Source organism: Puma concolor, unplaced genomic scaffold, assembly GCF_028749965.1.
Source record: "Puma concolor isolate L17-30 unplaced genomic scaffold, mPumCon1.1.hap2 unalloc_scaffold_14, whole genome shotgun sequence".
Taxonomy (NCBI): domain Eukaryota; kingdom Metazoa; phylum Chordata; class Mammalia; order Carnivora; family Felidae; genus Puma; species Puma concolor.
In genome coordinates, this window is record NW_028240169.1 from 239,039 (window position 1) to 254,707 (window position 15,669).

The following is a 15,669-nucleotide window of genomic DNA, read 5'->3' on the forward strand; positions in this document are numbered from 1 at the left end:
CCTTCTCTGCAGCCAGCTCACTCTGTCTCTCCCCTCCCCACTCCTTCCCATTTTCTCTACCTCAGTGAGCGTTCACATTGCCGGGTGACATGAAAATGCCCACTGTGCATTGCAGCTTCCTTGACAAACTGACATCCTTTCCATTTCTTCCTTGTTGTCCGACTTGTGTGTTTTGCACATGGCCCCTGTGCAGTGGTGTACCTTGGGACCAAGTTCCCCAAAAGCCTTTGCAGACTCTCCCCTCCTGCCTGCTCCAACATTGTTCCCCTCTCTTGTGCTGAACTTCATTTCCCATGCAGACCGGTAGCTTCCCTGAGACGGGTCTTTGTTCATCGCCCTCTCCGTGGGATGGCACATGGAGTCACTCCCAGAACATAGGATGTATAAATCTGACTGCATACCTGTAGTATCTATGGTGACACTCTGTTGACCACCATACTTGGTTAAACATTAAGGTACCTTCCTGGATCCTGCTGGATAACACTCTTGCTGTTGATCCTTGCTCTAAGCTGCTTGGCGTTTCCACAGGACACCCTCCCTCTAGTGTGGAAATGACTGAGCCTGGTGGGAGAGAAAGACAAGTAATTTAAAATTCAAGGTTGGGATCGATGCGGGGGGAAAAAACTCATCCTGAGTTTTTTAATATGGCTCACTTGGAAATGAAATGCTTCCTGGGACTTGGTTGGTATCATTAAAACTTTCAGAGGGATTGATTTCATTTGTGGGCTGATACTATTTAAGTACAGAAGCTTAATAAGAAATCTATTTTTGGGGCACCTGGGTGGCTCAGTTGGTAAACCATCCGACTTTGGCTCAGGTCATGATCCCACGGCTTGTGAGTTTGAGCCCCACGTCGGGCCCTGTGCTGAAAGCTCGGAGCCTGGAGCCTGCTTCTGATTCTGTGTCCCTCTCTCACTCTGCCCCTCCCCCACTTGTGCTCTAAGAATAAATGAAACATTAAAAAATTTTTTTTAAATAAATATATTTTTCAGCTGGGTGGCACTTGCAGAATATCTAATGATCAGGTACCAAATTGTCTGCTGCCCCACAGTTATTTTTCAAAGTGCCATTTAAGAGACGCTGCTAAAACTATGTTGCACATAAAGGCTTAGCTTAGAAATGTTAGTTTTTGACCCAAAATCCTCCAGAAAGATTCCCGCAGAACCCACTTTAGACCTCTCTGTGTTCCAGAATAAAAACCCGTCTTTCAGCCCAACATCTTTTTCTGTCCATGGGCAAATACCCCGAGTGATCACAGGCTCCTTGCCATCCAAGCAAAGAGTTGTTCAAATCGCCAGTCTCTTCCCACATGTGCCTGGGTTAAACTCTTGCCCCTGGTTTATGCCTGGCTTGTTCACCATCATGGGTAGTTGGGTTCCATGGGAGAGCCCGAGGCACTACAGTTTGGGGTTCAGGTGGGCAGTGCCTGGCTACCCAGGGTTTATGGGTGTGGAACTTTGAAAATACATTTTCTTGAAGATCAGGGTTTTGTGTCTGTTAGCAAATGCAGCATCTGCAAGCTTTGCCCCAAAGCGGGTCTCCTTTGGATGCAACCAGGAAACACTGGCAAGGTACAGAACGGTCCAGATTTAGAAACCTCGTGCTCCATAATGATTTCAGCTGTGAATTGAGAGAGGCATTTGCTGCCCTGGCTTAGGCTATGTGTTGGTCACTCATGTTATTTGTGGCTGTCTTACATAGAGCATGGGCCCACTGCAGGGATGTGGCAGACATGGGAGATACAGGCTCTGCCTTTGAGGACGTCAGTCTTTTCTGTGACTTGCATGTTTCTGGTTAGACAGCGTTGTGACTTGGCTTGGAAACAGAGGTCTACACGGACAGAGGTCTAAATCCGGCACCTTTCCTGCCACGGATGCCGAAGAAACAGAAGCCATGATTACAAGGCGGCTTTTGGCCCCCCATGTTACCTATTCTCCCTTCCCCAGCACAGCTTTGCCAGTGGCTCATTCGAATTTGCGGCCCGCAGCCCCACCCGCAGAATCGGCAGTCAAGATGTGCCTTTGCTCACAGGCACGATGCCCCCATTTTATTTACTACCAAGTCCTTCCTGAAATAAGCCTATTCTTCCTTGTTTGTTTCCATCTGACCCGGAAGTTCCCATTGGGATGAAGCAGAGTCCCGCCCTCAAGACACACACGCGTGATTGGCACCATCAAGGCCCACTCTTACTTAGCTAATGAGGTAGCTGTGACCTCACTCTGCCTTCTGCACAAGCTGCTCCCAGACTCCACTCCTGCCTCCCACAAAAAGACCCTGTGTTGCTTGGCTCCCCACCATTGTGTATTTTATTGGCATGTAAATTTCTCAGTAGGATGTCTTAGCATGGAAAAGGAGTGCCCTTGATTGGCCACCCAGTGGGACTCCCCTGTGGGTTTGTCTGGGCAAGGACCTCTGTCCCACATGGCTGGAATGAAGCACTGTCCTTGGCCCATTTTTGTAGCCCTCCCCATCCTGTTCTAGTCTGTCCCCACCATGCCTTAGAAATGTTTTTGACCAAGACATTAAACCCTAATGTAATTTATTTCATTTCTTCTAAATTAACACCATATTTTTGAGGATACATAAAAACATGATTTTACTTGTACAAAACCTCTAACTGGATATATTAATGTATTTATTCCTTAATTTAATAAACTTTTCTATGTGATAAGAGTTCCCTTCCCTACCAATTGCATGTGACATTCTCCATTTTTATTTTTTAGGTTCCTTCCTAATTTTTATAATCTTTTTTTTTTTTAATAAAGTCCCGTTGGTACTTCCTCTTCGCCTGGCCTGTCATAAATTCAGGGCTGCTGTGTTGGGCAGGGAACAGTCTGAACTGAGTGGCATCTGGGCACCAAAACGATCTTCCAGTTTCCTGTGAAAGCTTTCCCCATATTCTTGAAGTAGATTTATGTAATCTCTCAGTAAAAACAAATGCTGTTTTTGCTCTGTGCTTCTTACAAGTTGAGTCTCTGGCTAGTTGAGGCTTGGTTTGTGGGATCCTGAGTAGATTATGCCTCGGTATGTTGCTGTCCATCTTTGAGGAGATTATGTGATTGGATTGGAACAGATGCTTCTTGGTAAAGGAATCCCTGATGAATTTGCAAAAAGCCAAGCCATTGGCTCCCTTGATCTGTTCTTTTGGAAATGACCTCTTCTTGATGTACAGGCGCCATCTTGGAATTGCCTATGGGGTTCTTGAGTGCCCCCCCCCCCCCTGCTTGTGGGGACTGCAGAGATGCTACGTTTATTTTTGAGGAGAATGATTTTATTGACCGGGATTCAAGTGGTTTTCTCCCAGATACTCAAGGGGCTGGTCTACACCAAAATGGGGGGTTGTGGTTTGAGTGGTGTTTCCAGTGGGGCATTTGCAATATGACTGAACCAACGTTTCTGATAAAGTTGGAAAAACCTCAGGTCCCCTTAGGTTTTTATTTCTTTGCTGGGAATGTGGCTTTCTGCTTGCTGTCCTGGAGTCTCCCTGCCTGTGGCAGTATGCGGGTGTGTACACCTCAAATGGGAATCACCTCCCTCCTGTTACCGGAAGGTCCACAGCCATCTGTTGCTCCCAACACCTTGATACGGCGCTGATATCTTTTTAGCTTTGTTGTAAAAAGAATCTGGCAGCTGCTGAAGCAGCACCTGACTCTCATCTTGTCCTTCACCTCTTACTATTGACCCTTGGGTCACAGAGCTCTGCCCCTTCCATTTGCTCTTCATTCTGTGTGCAGGGCCTTGCTTCTCTGCCTTCTGAATTTCGGAAGACCTACTGACGTTTTTTTTCTACGTTACATAAACAAGAGTATGTTTTTGAAAGAAATTAAGTAATACATATATATATTGGATAGAATACAAAATACAAGTGTCCCTCTCCCAGAGATCTTTCCTGTGAAGAGATTTGGTATCTATCCTTCCAGATACACGTACGCATTTACACAAAGACATGTATGCACCTATACTTGACTACTTTTAACAGCTGATTGGAACTGGCTTTCTCCACTCATGAGCATGAGTTGGCATCTCCTTCCTTCCCTGTCTTCCAAATCTTTTCAGTCCTTCAGAGACCAACTCGTTCTCAAGCCCTTTGTGGCCTATAGGTACTGAGTGGTTTGTATTTTTAACTTTCTCTGAATTCTTGTAGTCCTTTTTTCTCCCCTGGGCCACCCCTTTTGTCTAGTTTTCTTACGCCCTCCTTTGTTCATTGGTTTGTTCTGTTGACCCACACCCAGTTCAGTTCTTCTGCCGCTGGACAGAGGTTAGTTGTACAGTGGAGGGAACCCAGAGATATGTTCACATGTAATTGTAGTAGAGTATGGTTGTGTGTGACAGTTGGTTGGCTCTTGAGACATGATTGTTGAATGAATGAATACACGAGAAAGAGTTCTGTAGAAGTAGGTGTAATGGTGGCACAGGGGTGGGTCAGTTAACTGAGACTGACTGGGAAGGCTTCAAAGAGGACATGTTTGTCTTGGGTTTTGAAGGATGAGTAGAAATTGGTCAGGAGGATGGGCCTGTTAGAAGGAACAGTGGTGTAAGTCAACACAGTTTGTTTATATTATCCGCTGCTTTGGAGGGAGTATCTTTGTGCTTCTGCATCAGATAATGAAGTCCTTAAAAATGGGAGAGGCATTTATGCTCTTACCTATAGCCGCAGATTACATTTATTGAGCACTTACTATATACCAAATTCTTTACCAAGTATTTTATGTGCAGCAGCAAGCCCGTGGAGGAAGTGCTCTCCTGTCCATTTTAGGGATGAGAAAATGAAGGCACACGTAAAATAGATACTGTCCCCAGGTCCTTGTGATGAGTAAGGGATTGAGCTGGTAAGTATCCCCTTTTTTCAGTCTTCATGTGCTCATCTTTAAACAGGACTGTTGGGGGGCAAGGGAGTGCCTGGGTGGCTCAGTTGGTTAAGCGTCCAACTTCGGCTCAGGTTGTGATCTCACAGTTTGTGGGTTTGAGCCCCGCGTCGGGCTCTGTGCTGACAGCTCCAAGCCTGGAGCCTATTTCAGATTCTGTGTCGCCCTCTCTCTCTGTCCCTCCCCCACTCATGCTCTGTCTCTCTCTCTCTCTCAAAATAAATAAACTAAAAAACCAAAACTTAAACATGTCTGGGGGTGCCTACCAGAGAGAGTTGTATGAGGTTTGAGTTAAATGAGATAATGCTTCTAAATCATGCACAGCAAGGGGTCAGATACCACCTTCTCATAATCCTGAATAAAATACCACCCCCGTGCTTTATGTTCCTACATAGCACTTACCCCTCCTTGGTGTAGAGTTGTTTATTTGCCATCTCCCCCTTCATCATTTTATACTTGACTGTGTCCCTAGTGCCAGGTAGAGACTTTTAACTATTTGCTGAATGAATGAATACTAGTTTCTGCTCGTCACTGTAGCATCTGAAGTACGGATGCCCAGAAAATACTCGGTGAATCTGATTGAAGGTAAACATTTTATGCCAGTTCTATACGCCAGCCAGGGACCATGGATTTATGTGTCCAGATGATCAACATTGCTGTTTTATTTGTTTGTTTGTTTGTGGTCATGTGTGAGGAGCTATCCTATGTCTCCCGCCCCTGATTTTCCTGATGTCTCGATTTAAACGGTTTCCAGTTTGAATATGCAATTATGCATCAGTCACAGCGATAACTTGTGCTTTCCCTGGTGGCTTGTCAGAACAAGTTAGAGCTTAACTGGAGAAACAACTCTTGGGAGAGCAAGGGCTGTCTGGAGAAGACGTGTCCCCTCTGCCCCCGGCCCGCATCTGGAACATCGCTTCTCCACCCAGATGCCGGCCCCAGTCTTGCCCCTCCCCCAGATTCAGTGTGGATGGTGCCTTGTTAGTGCCCTCTGTGAGTCAGTGGCTGACCGGGGCACCGGTGATGCAGAGAACAGGTCCCAGACTGTCCCCTGGACCCTCAGTCTGCATTGTGGAGGAGAGCCCCACGTGAGCTGAGCTCTGCCCCTAGCCTGGGGGGTGTCTATTGCTCCGCATCTTGGTGTTCTGAGAGGACACACCAGGGAGGAATGCCTTGTCCTCAGATCCGCACTCCCCAAGGTGCGAGGCATGTGGTCCTGCTGTTAGGTGGGATCATTTCAGGTGGCTCACTAGCCCAGTGTTAACCAACATGGGCCCTGCAGGGGAAGGGAGTGGTTTTCTTTGCAGGGGGATTTCAGCAGTGCTGGCGTCTTAATCGCTTCTGTGACTCCCTGACACAGTGAACGAGGGCCTCAGGGTCAGGGTGCTGGCCGGCCACGACGTCTGGAAGTCTAGATGCTGCGGCGCAACCCCAGGTCATCTGGCCGTGTGTCTCTGGAGCACGGCCAGGACATCCCTTGTTGACTCGGGTGATCCTAAGGCAGATAGGGTTCAGAACCACTGACACTTCAAATTTCAGAAAGTTGCGGGCGTCTGGGTGGCTCAGTCAGTTAAGCGGCCGACTTCGGCTCAGGTCATGATCTCACGGTCTATGAGTTCGAGCCCCGCGTCAGGCTCTGTGCTGACAGCTCAGAGCCTGGAGCCATTTTCAGATTCTGTGTCTCCCTCTCTCGGACCCTCCCCCGTTCATGCTCTGTCTCTCTCTGTCTCAAAAATAAATAAACGTTAAAAAAAAAAATAAAAAAACCAAACTTCAGAAAGTTGCATTCATTAGCTTTGGCTCTCTCTCTATAGCAAGTAACATTGGTCTGCTCTTTGCTAGAGTGATTCCATTTTTCAGTAGACTTTGTAAGAAAAAGGTAGGCAGGACTCTGCTTCTTGTGGCCTTCAAGACCCAGAGCCTTAATACCTCTTGGGCTATGGGCTGGAGACTGCCCTCCTTTCTCCCTACCCAGGTACATTGTGGCCATTTGCCTCATCGAAGTGAGCAAGCCAAGAAAGTATAAGATGCTAGCAAGACAGAGGTGAGCTGTAACCAAACCTCCAAAGTGGCACCCCATCACTTCTGCCCTCCCTCTTCGTTAGAAGCCAGTCACCGGGGCCCCCATACTCAGGGAAAGGGGACCACACGGGGCAGGAAGGTTACGAGATGGGAGCCACCAGGATGCATCTGGGGAGGCTGCTTTGCACAGGAAGCTTGCTGAACACACCTGCTCCTTAATGTCCCCATCACCTTCAGGGGCGCCCCTGGGGGAGAGTTCTGGCAGGTCCCGAAGCCAGGAGATGGGCTGCTTCGAAGCCATCACAGGTGTATTTTGTGGGCAAAGAGGATCTTGGAACTGGTTTTACTTCACTCTTTGTTCAAGAGGCATCTGGGCCAAAATGACTGCTTCTCTTTAGTTGATTGTGTAGAAATAAGTGATTATGTAGAAATGGACAACGTAGAGCTCCCATGGCAGGACTTTGTGCGCAGAGCCTCCCCACTCCAGTCCAGAAGTGCTGTTTCTGTCTTTATCTCATCCCTACCTCTTTCTTGCTTTATTTTTTTTTAATTTTTTTTAACGTTTATTTATTTTTGAGACAGAGAGAGACAGAACATGAATGGGGGGAGGGTCAGAGAGAGAGGGAGACACAGAATCGGAAGCAGACTCCAGGCTCCGAGCTGTCAGCACAGAGCCCGACGCGGGGCTCGAACTCGTGAACCACACGATCATGACCTGAGCTGAAGTCGGACACTTAACCGACTGAGCCACCCAGGCACCCCTTGCTTGCTTTATTCTACCCCACCGCAGATACTCTCGTGTGCCTGAAACTTCACGTGTCTTGGGGTTTGGAGAACGTGGTATCTGGAGTTGTGTTCTGTTCAGGGTGGTCTGTGGATTTTTGAAGCACAGAGGTGACCACAGCACCTCCATCCAGGTGCCTGGGGATTCCAACCAGGAACAAGCAGGCAAGGCTGGCATTGAAAGCCCCCAGCTGGCTGGCATGCAGCAGAATCACAACTCACAGCCTGAGGAACGGTGGCCACAGCTTCCTGTGTTCCACAAGCCTCTCTGCCTCAGTAACAGCATGGTTTTGGCCAAGGCGTGTTACCTCTTTGAGCCCCACTTTTCCCATCTATAAAATGGGGTGTAGGGCTTTAGTCAGAGGAGGCTGGGTTATTTTGTAGTACCAAACAGCTCCAAAAAGTACAGAAAACACACAGGTTTCCGTCTCAGTCACATTCCCCATCCTCACTGTTGGCTGGGCTTCTACACCATCACCGTCTTCACACCCAGACCCAGACCACAGAGAGGAAAGAGCCTGGCCAAGCACTCACACTGTCTCAAAGCTTACACCCAGCTAGGGCACACATCACTTCTCTCTTCACTGGCAAAGCACGTCCTACTGAAGCATCTCAGTGCAAGTGGGAGGGGAAGTACAGCCTTGCCAGCATCTGGAAAGAGCGTCGTGGGTAGCCTTGGTGACTTTCACAGGGGGCACTTCTCAGAGTGGTGGTGAGGATTCCAGCAGAGGACCTGTGCAGAGCTGTAGAGCCTGACATTTAGTTACCACTGGTGAGCAGTGATGCTGTGGTCATGGCCGTGGTAATGACGCTGAGCAGACAGGTCAAGCTTATCTAGGGGCCCCCGGTTTGATAATCCTTTGTCTTTGTGATCTTTTCCTCCAGTGCCTGTGTCATGAGGTTCTCGGGTTCCTGAGTTCCGAGTACTGTGCTTTGAACTGGGGATCAGAGGTAAGACTGACATGGTCTGTATCTTCAGATCGCTCATAGTCTCTCCTTGGCAGCAGGAAATGGAGGGATTTCCTTTGGGTTTTCATTGTCAGGGTTTGACCTTCGTAGAGAACTGTATAGAGTAAGACAAATGCTGGAGCTGGGAGGGGCCATTGTTTCTGTACTGGTTAGGATGCTTTCAGGGACAGAAGCACAGAACTGAAGCCAAAGCAGGTTCAGCAAAGCAAGGAATTTGTTTTGCTGGATAACTGAAAAGTTTAGCACTCGGTGAGCAGTGGCGCCAGACTGCTCCCCCACTCCAGTCATCATCAAGAGGAAAAATACAACTCTCTGTCCAACAGACAGTTGGGCTGTCCCCCAAATACCCAACATTCTCTCCAATCAAACCAACTTAGTCATGGGCCAGTTTTGAACCACTCCCTAGGACCATATGGACAGGATGTGCTGTTTGACCTAAGGGATTTAGTGCCTATCCTGGGGTCAAGGCATAGGGTTTTTTCCACATAGATCTCTTATCAGGTGATTCCCCTTGCCCCTCCCTTTCCTTGGGGGAAAAACAAGCTCAGAGAAGCTTAGTGACTTGCCTGCTGCTACTCAGCACGTGAGAAACAGAGCAGGAGCCGGCTGTGGGTCTGGGACTGTGCACTCCTGCTGCTTTGCCTTGGTTCCAGAAACATCTTCTCAAAAAGGTGCCCATTTCAAAGGGTTGGAGAAACCTCCCACGCTGGGAGACGTGAATATACAAGGGACGTTAAATGACACCGTGCTTGGCGTCTTTAATTAGCTAAACTTCATTATTTATTGCTTATTGGTAACAGATTGAAAATCAGGCAGATTTCTCCCTGGCAGGACTGTGTCTTAGGTCTGATCTCTCTGGGTGACAGTTTGGGACTCTAACTGAAGGTTTCGGTGATTGGCTTCCTGTCATCAGTGCCAGTGAGTGGGCGCTGCCCGGTGGTGATGAGACCACTGTCCAGCTGGTTGTGGGAGGCACTGATTTGGGAGAAGTGGAGCAGTTAACCTTCATGGGTGAGTATTTCCAGAAGGTGCTGTTTTGGCGTTATTGCCCGTCTCCAGTGTTGAGCATCACAGTGCAAGTTGTCTAAGAGGCACATTTTGCAATGTGCCATTTTAGTGTTTGAGGACAGAGAGCTCAGCTCCAAGAAGTCTTGTTTTATTTCTTCTCTCAGTGCCATAATCTTGGAGTCCTGCAGACTGGATCTCCTAAGGCTAATCACCTGCATGAACTGCTCTGTGGAATTTATTTGCCCTCCCACCCATCTGGCCTTTCCAAGAGCTGATAGCACCGTGGGACAGGTCAGGTGAGTGAACTTAGGAAACGATTTGCCCCCTATAGTCACCATGTTCCTCAGGGAAGAACACGTCTTCCAGCGGGCCCCTACCCCCAGTCTTTGGAAATGACCATCCCTACCCGTAAGTGATGCCGTGACCCTTCTTTACTCGTTCATTGAGATACTTGCCAAGTGCCTCCTGTGTGTCAGGCACTGGGATATGACACACCAGTATGGAATTTCTTTCACTTAGTGTATGGTAAGCCCAGTGGGGAAGTAGTAGCTGCCTGCTTTACCGCTGGGAAGGGCAGGGCTGGGGCCACCGGGGGCTTTGGGCATGCTCTTTGGAGACCATGTCCTATCCTCGTGTGGGTTCTGGGCCCTGTGCTTCCTGCTTCCTCTCCCAAGAACGCTGCACCCTTAAGCAAGTCGGGTCACCTCTCAGAGTCCACATCCCCATCTGTGCATAAAATGATGCCTAACAGGGCCTGGCATGGAACAAGAGGGGAGTAAGTGTAACAAGTGATCGCAGGTCTGGTGGTTTTACAACAGCACAGTACAAATTTATTGTCTCACAGCCATGGAGGCCAGAAGCCTGAAATCAAGTGTGGGCACCGCCAGGGTCTGGCTCCATTTGGAGGCTCCAGGGGAGGATCCTTCCTTGAGGTCTCTGGTGGCTGCCAGCCACCCAGCTGGCTGTCCCGTCCATGACCCCCTCTCCTCCTGCCCTGTGCCCTTCGACCCACAGCCGCCAGATGGCTGTCCAGTCGAGCAGCTGTGGTGAGGACACTAAGGTTGGGGTTCCTGGTAAAACGCCACTCAGGAGGAGGGGGTCTGCCTTAAAACAAATGGAAGCCTTTAAACTACAAGGAACAGAAAATCCACTGGTATGTTTGTAGCCTGGGATAAATCATTCTCAAAAGTGTGGCAAATGCAGATGCCAGCTCAGCGTAAATAAGGAAAGAGATGAAGGATGAGAAAGAAAATAAAAAGCCTTTATTCCAGAAGAGAGGACAGGGCAAAGAAGAGGGAGCAGCCAAGTTTCTGTTCTAACAGAGAGCGACTGAGTTCAGTCCTCGTGTCTCTGGCACCTTGGGGAAAGTGGGCCATGCCAATTCTCTCTGCTCCTCGTGACGGGGCTGACAGGCTCAAGAAAATGCAGGGGCCTGGGAGAAAGCCGACAGTTTGCTGTCATGTCCCGACCTCCGTAGTGGGGCTGGCACCCTCTATTTGGAGTGGCTGGTGAGCGGGCCCCGAGGTGCCCTGGAGAGACAAGGAGAGGAGGTGCGTTCTACAAAGTGGAAAATGGGTTCTGATCAAACGTGAGCCCGTGGGAAAGACTGTGAAGTTCTGAGCAATCTGCATCTGCCTTCCTGTTGGTGTCCTAGTGTGGGGAGGTGGGAGGGCGGCATGGGACAGGAGGTTGAGGGGTGGCACTTACTGAGTGCTTACTACTAAGGCAGAGTGGGTACTGCGCTGGGCGGCTTGCAGACATGACGAGGTGGTGAGTGCTGGTTCCATTTTGCAGACCAGGAAACCAAGGCACAGGGATTCTTAGGAAGTGGCGAGACCCAGGTGTGCCTAACCTTAAGACGTCAGATGTTGTGTCTTTCCTCAAGGACCTCCGCAGCCAAAACTAATCAGTACAGAGCTTCCAGAGAAGCAGACCCCTCTGCCCCTGCCCCAGGTGCCTGAAGTGGCGTCCAGGGTACGGCTTTCTTATTTGTAAGCAGAAATGAAACCCCTGGGAGGAGACATTCCAGAGCCATTTCACTTTTACTTGAACATGAGCAGTGCCTGCTCATGTGCAGATGCGATCACTGCGCTTGTGACAGTAAAAATACCAACCGTGTCATTAGCGGCAACCCTCCTGGGCATGCCCACGCTCTAATGACTTGAGCGTCTTCCCTGCTCTTTACAAGAAGCCGCCTTTCTGAGGCGCTCAGTCTTACGGCTTCTTTCCTTCAGAGATGAGCCTGGATTCTTGTTTGGGACCCACATTGCTTGGTGCAGAAGCAGCAGCAAAGAACGAGGCCTGGGATTCAGCCAAACCTGGCTTTGAATTCTTGCTGTATCCGTGAGCACAACACTCAGCCTCTCGAGCCTCTGGCAGGACGGGGGACACCTCCTACTGAGAGCCTGCTCTGGGCATTTTGTGGATAAAAGCCAACAAGTGACTGCATCTTTAAATGCCATTTATCATCATCAGTCCTTTCCAGAATGACCTGGGGCCTCCTTTCCTTCACTGGCCTCCAAAAGTCATTTCACTGGGCTGTGGAAATCAAACAGTGGTTCCTCCCCACCAAGAAGAGTTGAATGTTGCCCTGAAATTACCAATAATTTTTCTCCGGCTGTCCGTCATTGAGCGGAGCAGGAGTTGGCCAAGTTTCTCTGTCAACGCCCAGATAGTATGGGTTTTAGGAAGGTGGTCCACACTGTTTCTGTCACCATTACTCGACTTTGTGGATGTCATGTGAAGGCCGCCGTAGATGGTAAGTGTTGTACAAGCATCCCTGTGTCCAGAGAGAATTTATTTACCAAAGCAGGCTGGGATTGGCGCACGGGCCATGGTCTGCAGATTCCTGCTCTGTCGAATGGGGAGGTTCTGGGTCTCAGGCTGGAATTGGCAGCATGAATGCTCCACGGTCTCTGCCCTGGAGGGTCGCCCCAGTGACATACCTACACAGGGGCGGGGAAGCGGTGGGGGAGTGGGGAGTGTGCTGTTTGCAAGGAGACAGCTTCCGAGGTGATAGGCGTGGCAGGAACCTTCTGTTGTCCCTGTAGTCTGATGTCTCCAGCAGGTTCACCCAGATGTACCCTCATCCGCTGCTGGGTGATACGGAACTGCTCAGATCTGTCGCTCTCACAGCCACAATACCTGTTACTGCTCTTGAGTGCTGCTTAGTGGTCCCAGCTGGGCTCCAAGTGACCCTTGCAGTTGTGTCTGCATCTACATGTACTTGGGGAAGTCCTGCATGCGCTCTCCACTTACAATTCTAGCAAGGGCAGATTTGGGTGCTCGTGTTTGCACAAACCTTACGCTTTCTTTGGCATCTCCTGGTTGCTCTGTGTCTCATATTCTCTGGCCACTCAGCGGGAGATAAGGGTGAAATGAAAATGAATGAATGAATGAATGAGGTGGTTTGTTAGTGGTTTCTTTTATTTTTAAATTTTTTTTAAATTTACATCCAAATTAGCATATAGTGCAACAATGATTTCAGAAGTAGATTCCTTAGTGCCCCTTATCCATTTAGCCCACTGCCCCTCCCAGAACCCTGTTTGTTCTCCATATTTATGAGTCTCTTCTGTTTTGTCCCCCTCCCTGTTTTTATTTTTGTTTCCCTTCCCTTATGTTCATCTGTTTTGTCTCTTTAAGTCCTCATATGAGTGAAATCATATGATTTTTGTCTTTCTCTAATTTCACTTAGCATAATACCCTCCAGTTCCATCCACATAGTTGCAAGTGGGAAGATTTCATTCTTTTTGATTGCTGAGTAATACTCCATTGTGTGTATATATATATATATATATATATATATATATATATATATACTACATCTTCTTTATCCATTCATGGTTCGGTGGACATTTGGGCTCTTTCCATACTTTGGCTATTGTTGATAGTGCTGCTATAAACATGGGGGTGCATGCGTCCCTTCGAAACAGCACACCTGTATCCCTGGATAAATGGCTAGTAGTGCAATAGCTGGGTCGTAGGGTAGTTCTATTTTTAGTTTTTTGAGGAACCTCCATACTGTTTTCCAGAGTGGCTGCACCAGTTTGCATTCCTATTGTGTGTATATGATCTGATTTTGACTATGATATGCCTTGGTGGTGGTCATTTTCTGTTGAATCTAATGGGAGTTCTCTGTGCTTCCTGGATTTTGAGGTCTGTGTCATTCTCCAGATTTTGAAAGTTTTCCACTACAATTTATTCACATAAACCTTCTGCCCCTTTTTCTCTCTTTTCAACTTCTGGGATTCCTATTTTTCAGATATTATTCCTTTTTTTTTTTTTTTTTTTTTTGTAAGTCACTGAGTTCTCTACTTGTATTATGGTCTTTTGCCTGTTTCCCTCCTTTTCTCTGCTTCATTATTCTCCACAATTTTATGGTCTGTTTTGCTGATTCACTGCTCTTTGTCCATCCATGCCATTGTGGCATCATTCGATATTGCATGTCAGTTTTAGCATTTTTAATTTCATCCTAACTAGATTTTATTTCTTCTCTCTCTCCAGAAATGGATTTTATGCTTTTTCCACCCCCACTAGTACTCCTATTATTGTGGTTCTAAATTCTAGTTCAGACATCTTGCTTACAGCTGTGTTGATTAAGCCCCTATCATTTCTTCCTGCTCTTTCTTTTGGGATGAATCCCTCATCTTGTTATTTTGGAGGAAGAAAAAAAATTGGTCAAATAAAAAAAATTCAAATAAAGGAAGCTAAATTCTAGGTGTGTTTTGGTTGCCTTGTGAAAGAAGCTTGTTATGTGGGGAATAAGCTTAGAAATTTGTTAGCAAAGGGATGACTTGAAATAATGGTTAATTTCGTGTGTCTCAAAGTGTTCATGAGTAATTGTAAAGATAGCTATGAAGAGCTTTGGTAACCTAAAACTTTGAAGTTTTGCTAAGTTAAATGATAAACTGGGTTGAATTCATTGGTATCTAAGTATTTTCCAAACGAGACAAAATACTAAAGCAATGATTACTGAACATAGTTTTGTGCTTTCAGCTTCTTTTTGCACAGAACCTGAGGATACTTGGGTTTGTTGGTCAATGTGCTGTGTGCTTAATTGAAAGACTGTACTATGGAAGAACCTCTTTTAAAATTTCAGATCTAGAAAAATTCTGATGTAACAGTTCACAATTGGTCACTACTTAGTTTTCACTGGAGACTAAGGTTTCTAAGAGGTACAATTCTTCTGCTAAATGTAATTAAGATTGATGGAAATAAGGAAAGCAACTCTGAATTAAAAAAAAAACATTGTAAAAGGTTCATGAAGGAAAATCTTTGGAAAGGAATTTTATGTGCTGTTGGGACAAGGTTGAAATAAATGGATTTTAAAAAGTACACTGGTATAAGATTGCAATTCTGCTTTTCTCTCTGTTAAAAAAGACAAAGGTTTCTTGGATTGTTGGTTGCTCTTGATGAAAAAAAAATGTAAACAAGGTTGTTTTTTTCTTCTCTTTTGTCTCCCTAGAAAACCAAAGTTTCTATGTTTTGCCTTTATCGCGTCTTTGGTTACTTAAAAAAGGTTAAAACTTCTCAATATTAAAGGAGCTACGTTTTACTCACAGCTATATAACCCTACATATTTGCCTTTAAAATCTTCATGGCACCTTGGTTAAATAAATAAGTTTCAAGTTTCATAATGACCAATAATCCTATTTAGACATGTACTTTAAAACTTTCTGAGGGTTGGGGCACCTGGGTGGCTCATTTGGTTAAGCGTCTGCCTTCAGCTCAGGTCATGATCTCACAGTTTGTTAGTTCGAGCCCTGTATCGGGCTCTGGCTGACAGCTCAGAGCCTGGAGCCTGCTTTGGATTCTCGGTTTCCTTCTCTCTCTGGCCCTCCCCCACTTGTGCTCTCTTTCTCTCAAAATAAATAAATGTAAAACTTTCTGAGGGTTTTAACAAACTTCCTCAAGATGTGAATTGTAAATGAAGTCTTTTTGACTAATTAGACTTTTTGGTTGGTATGTTAAATTACTTGGAAAGAACTCTCAAATAATGATACACCTTAGGTTGTATTGCTTG

The 15,669-nt window shown here is 46.9% G+C and overlaps 1 protein-coding gene across 27 annotated transcripts in view; it reads left to right on the top strand.

The window, feature by feature from the left end:
• Window positions 1–15,669, top strand: part of LOC147571616 (uncharacterized) — a 624,145-nt gene that overhangs the window by 229,743 nt on the left and 378,733 nt on the right. For 12 of the 27 annotated variants that reach the window (XR_015247221.1, XR_015247224.1, XR_015247228.1 and 9 more), the window contains 2 exons: window positions 8,556–8,621; window positions 9,812–9,943. The exons of 13 other annotated variants lie outside the window; for them this stretch is intronic. Coding sequence is in view for 4 of the 14 variants with exons in the window: in XM_086696192.1 (XP_086552318.1) it covers window positions 9,864–9,943 (80 nt within the window). In the remaining 10 variants the exon portion in view is untranslated. Of the gene's footprint in view, window positions 1–8,087; window positions 8,622–9,811; window positions 9,944–11,441; window positions 12,406–15,669 lie in introns of those variants that run through there. 2 more of the 27 variants (XR_015247222.1, XM_086696194.1) reach the window with 2 other exon arrangements.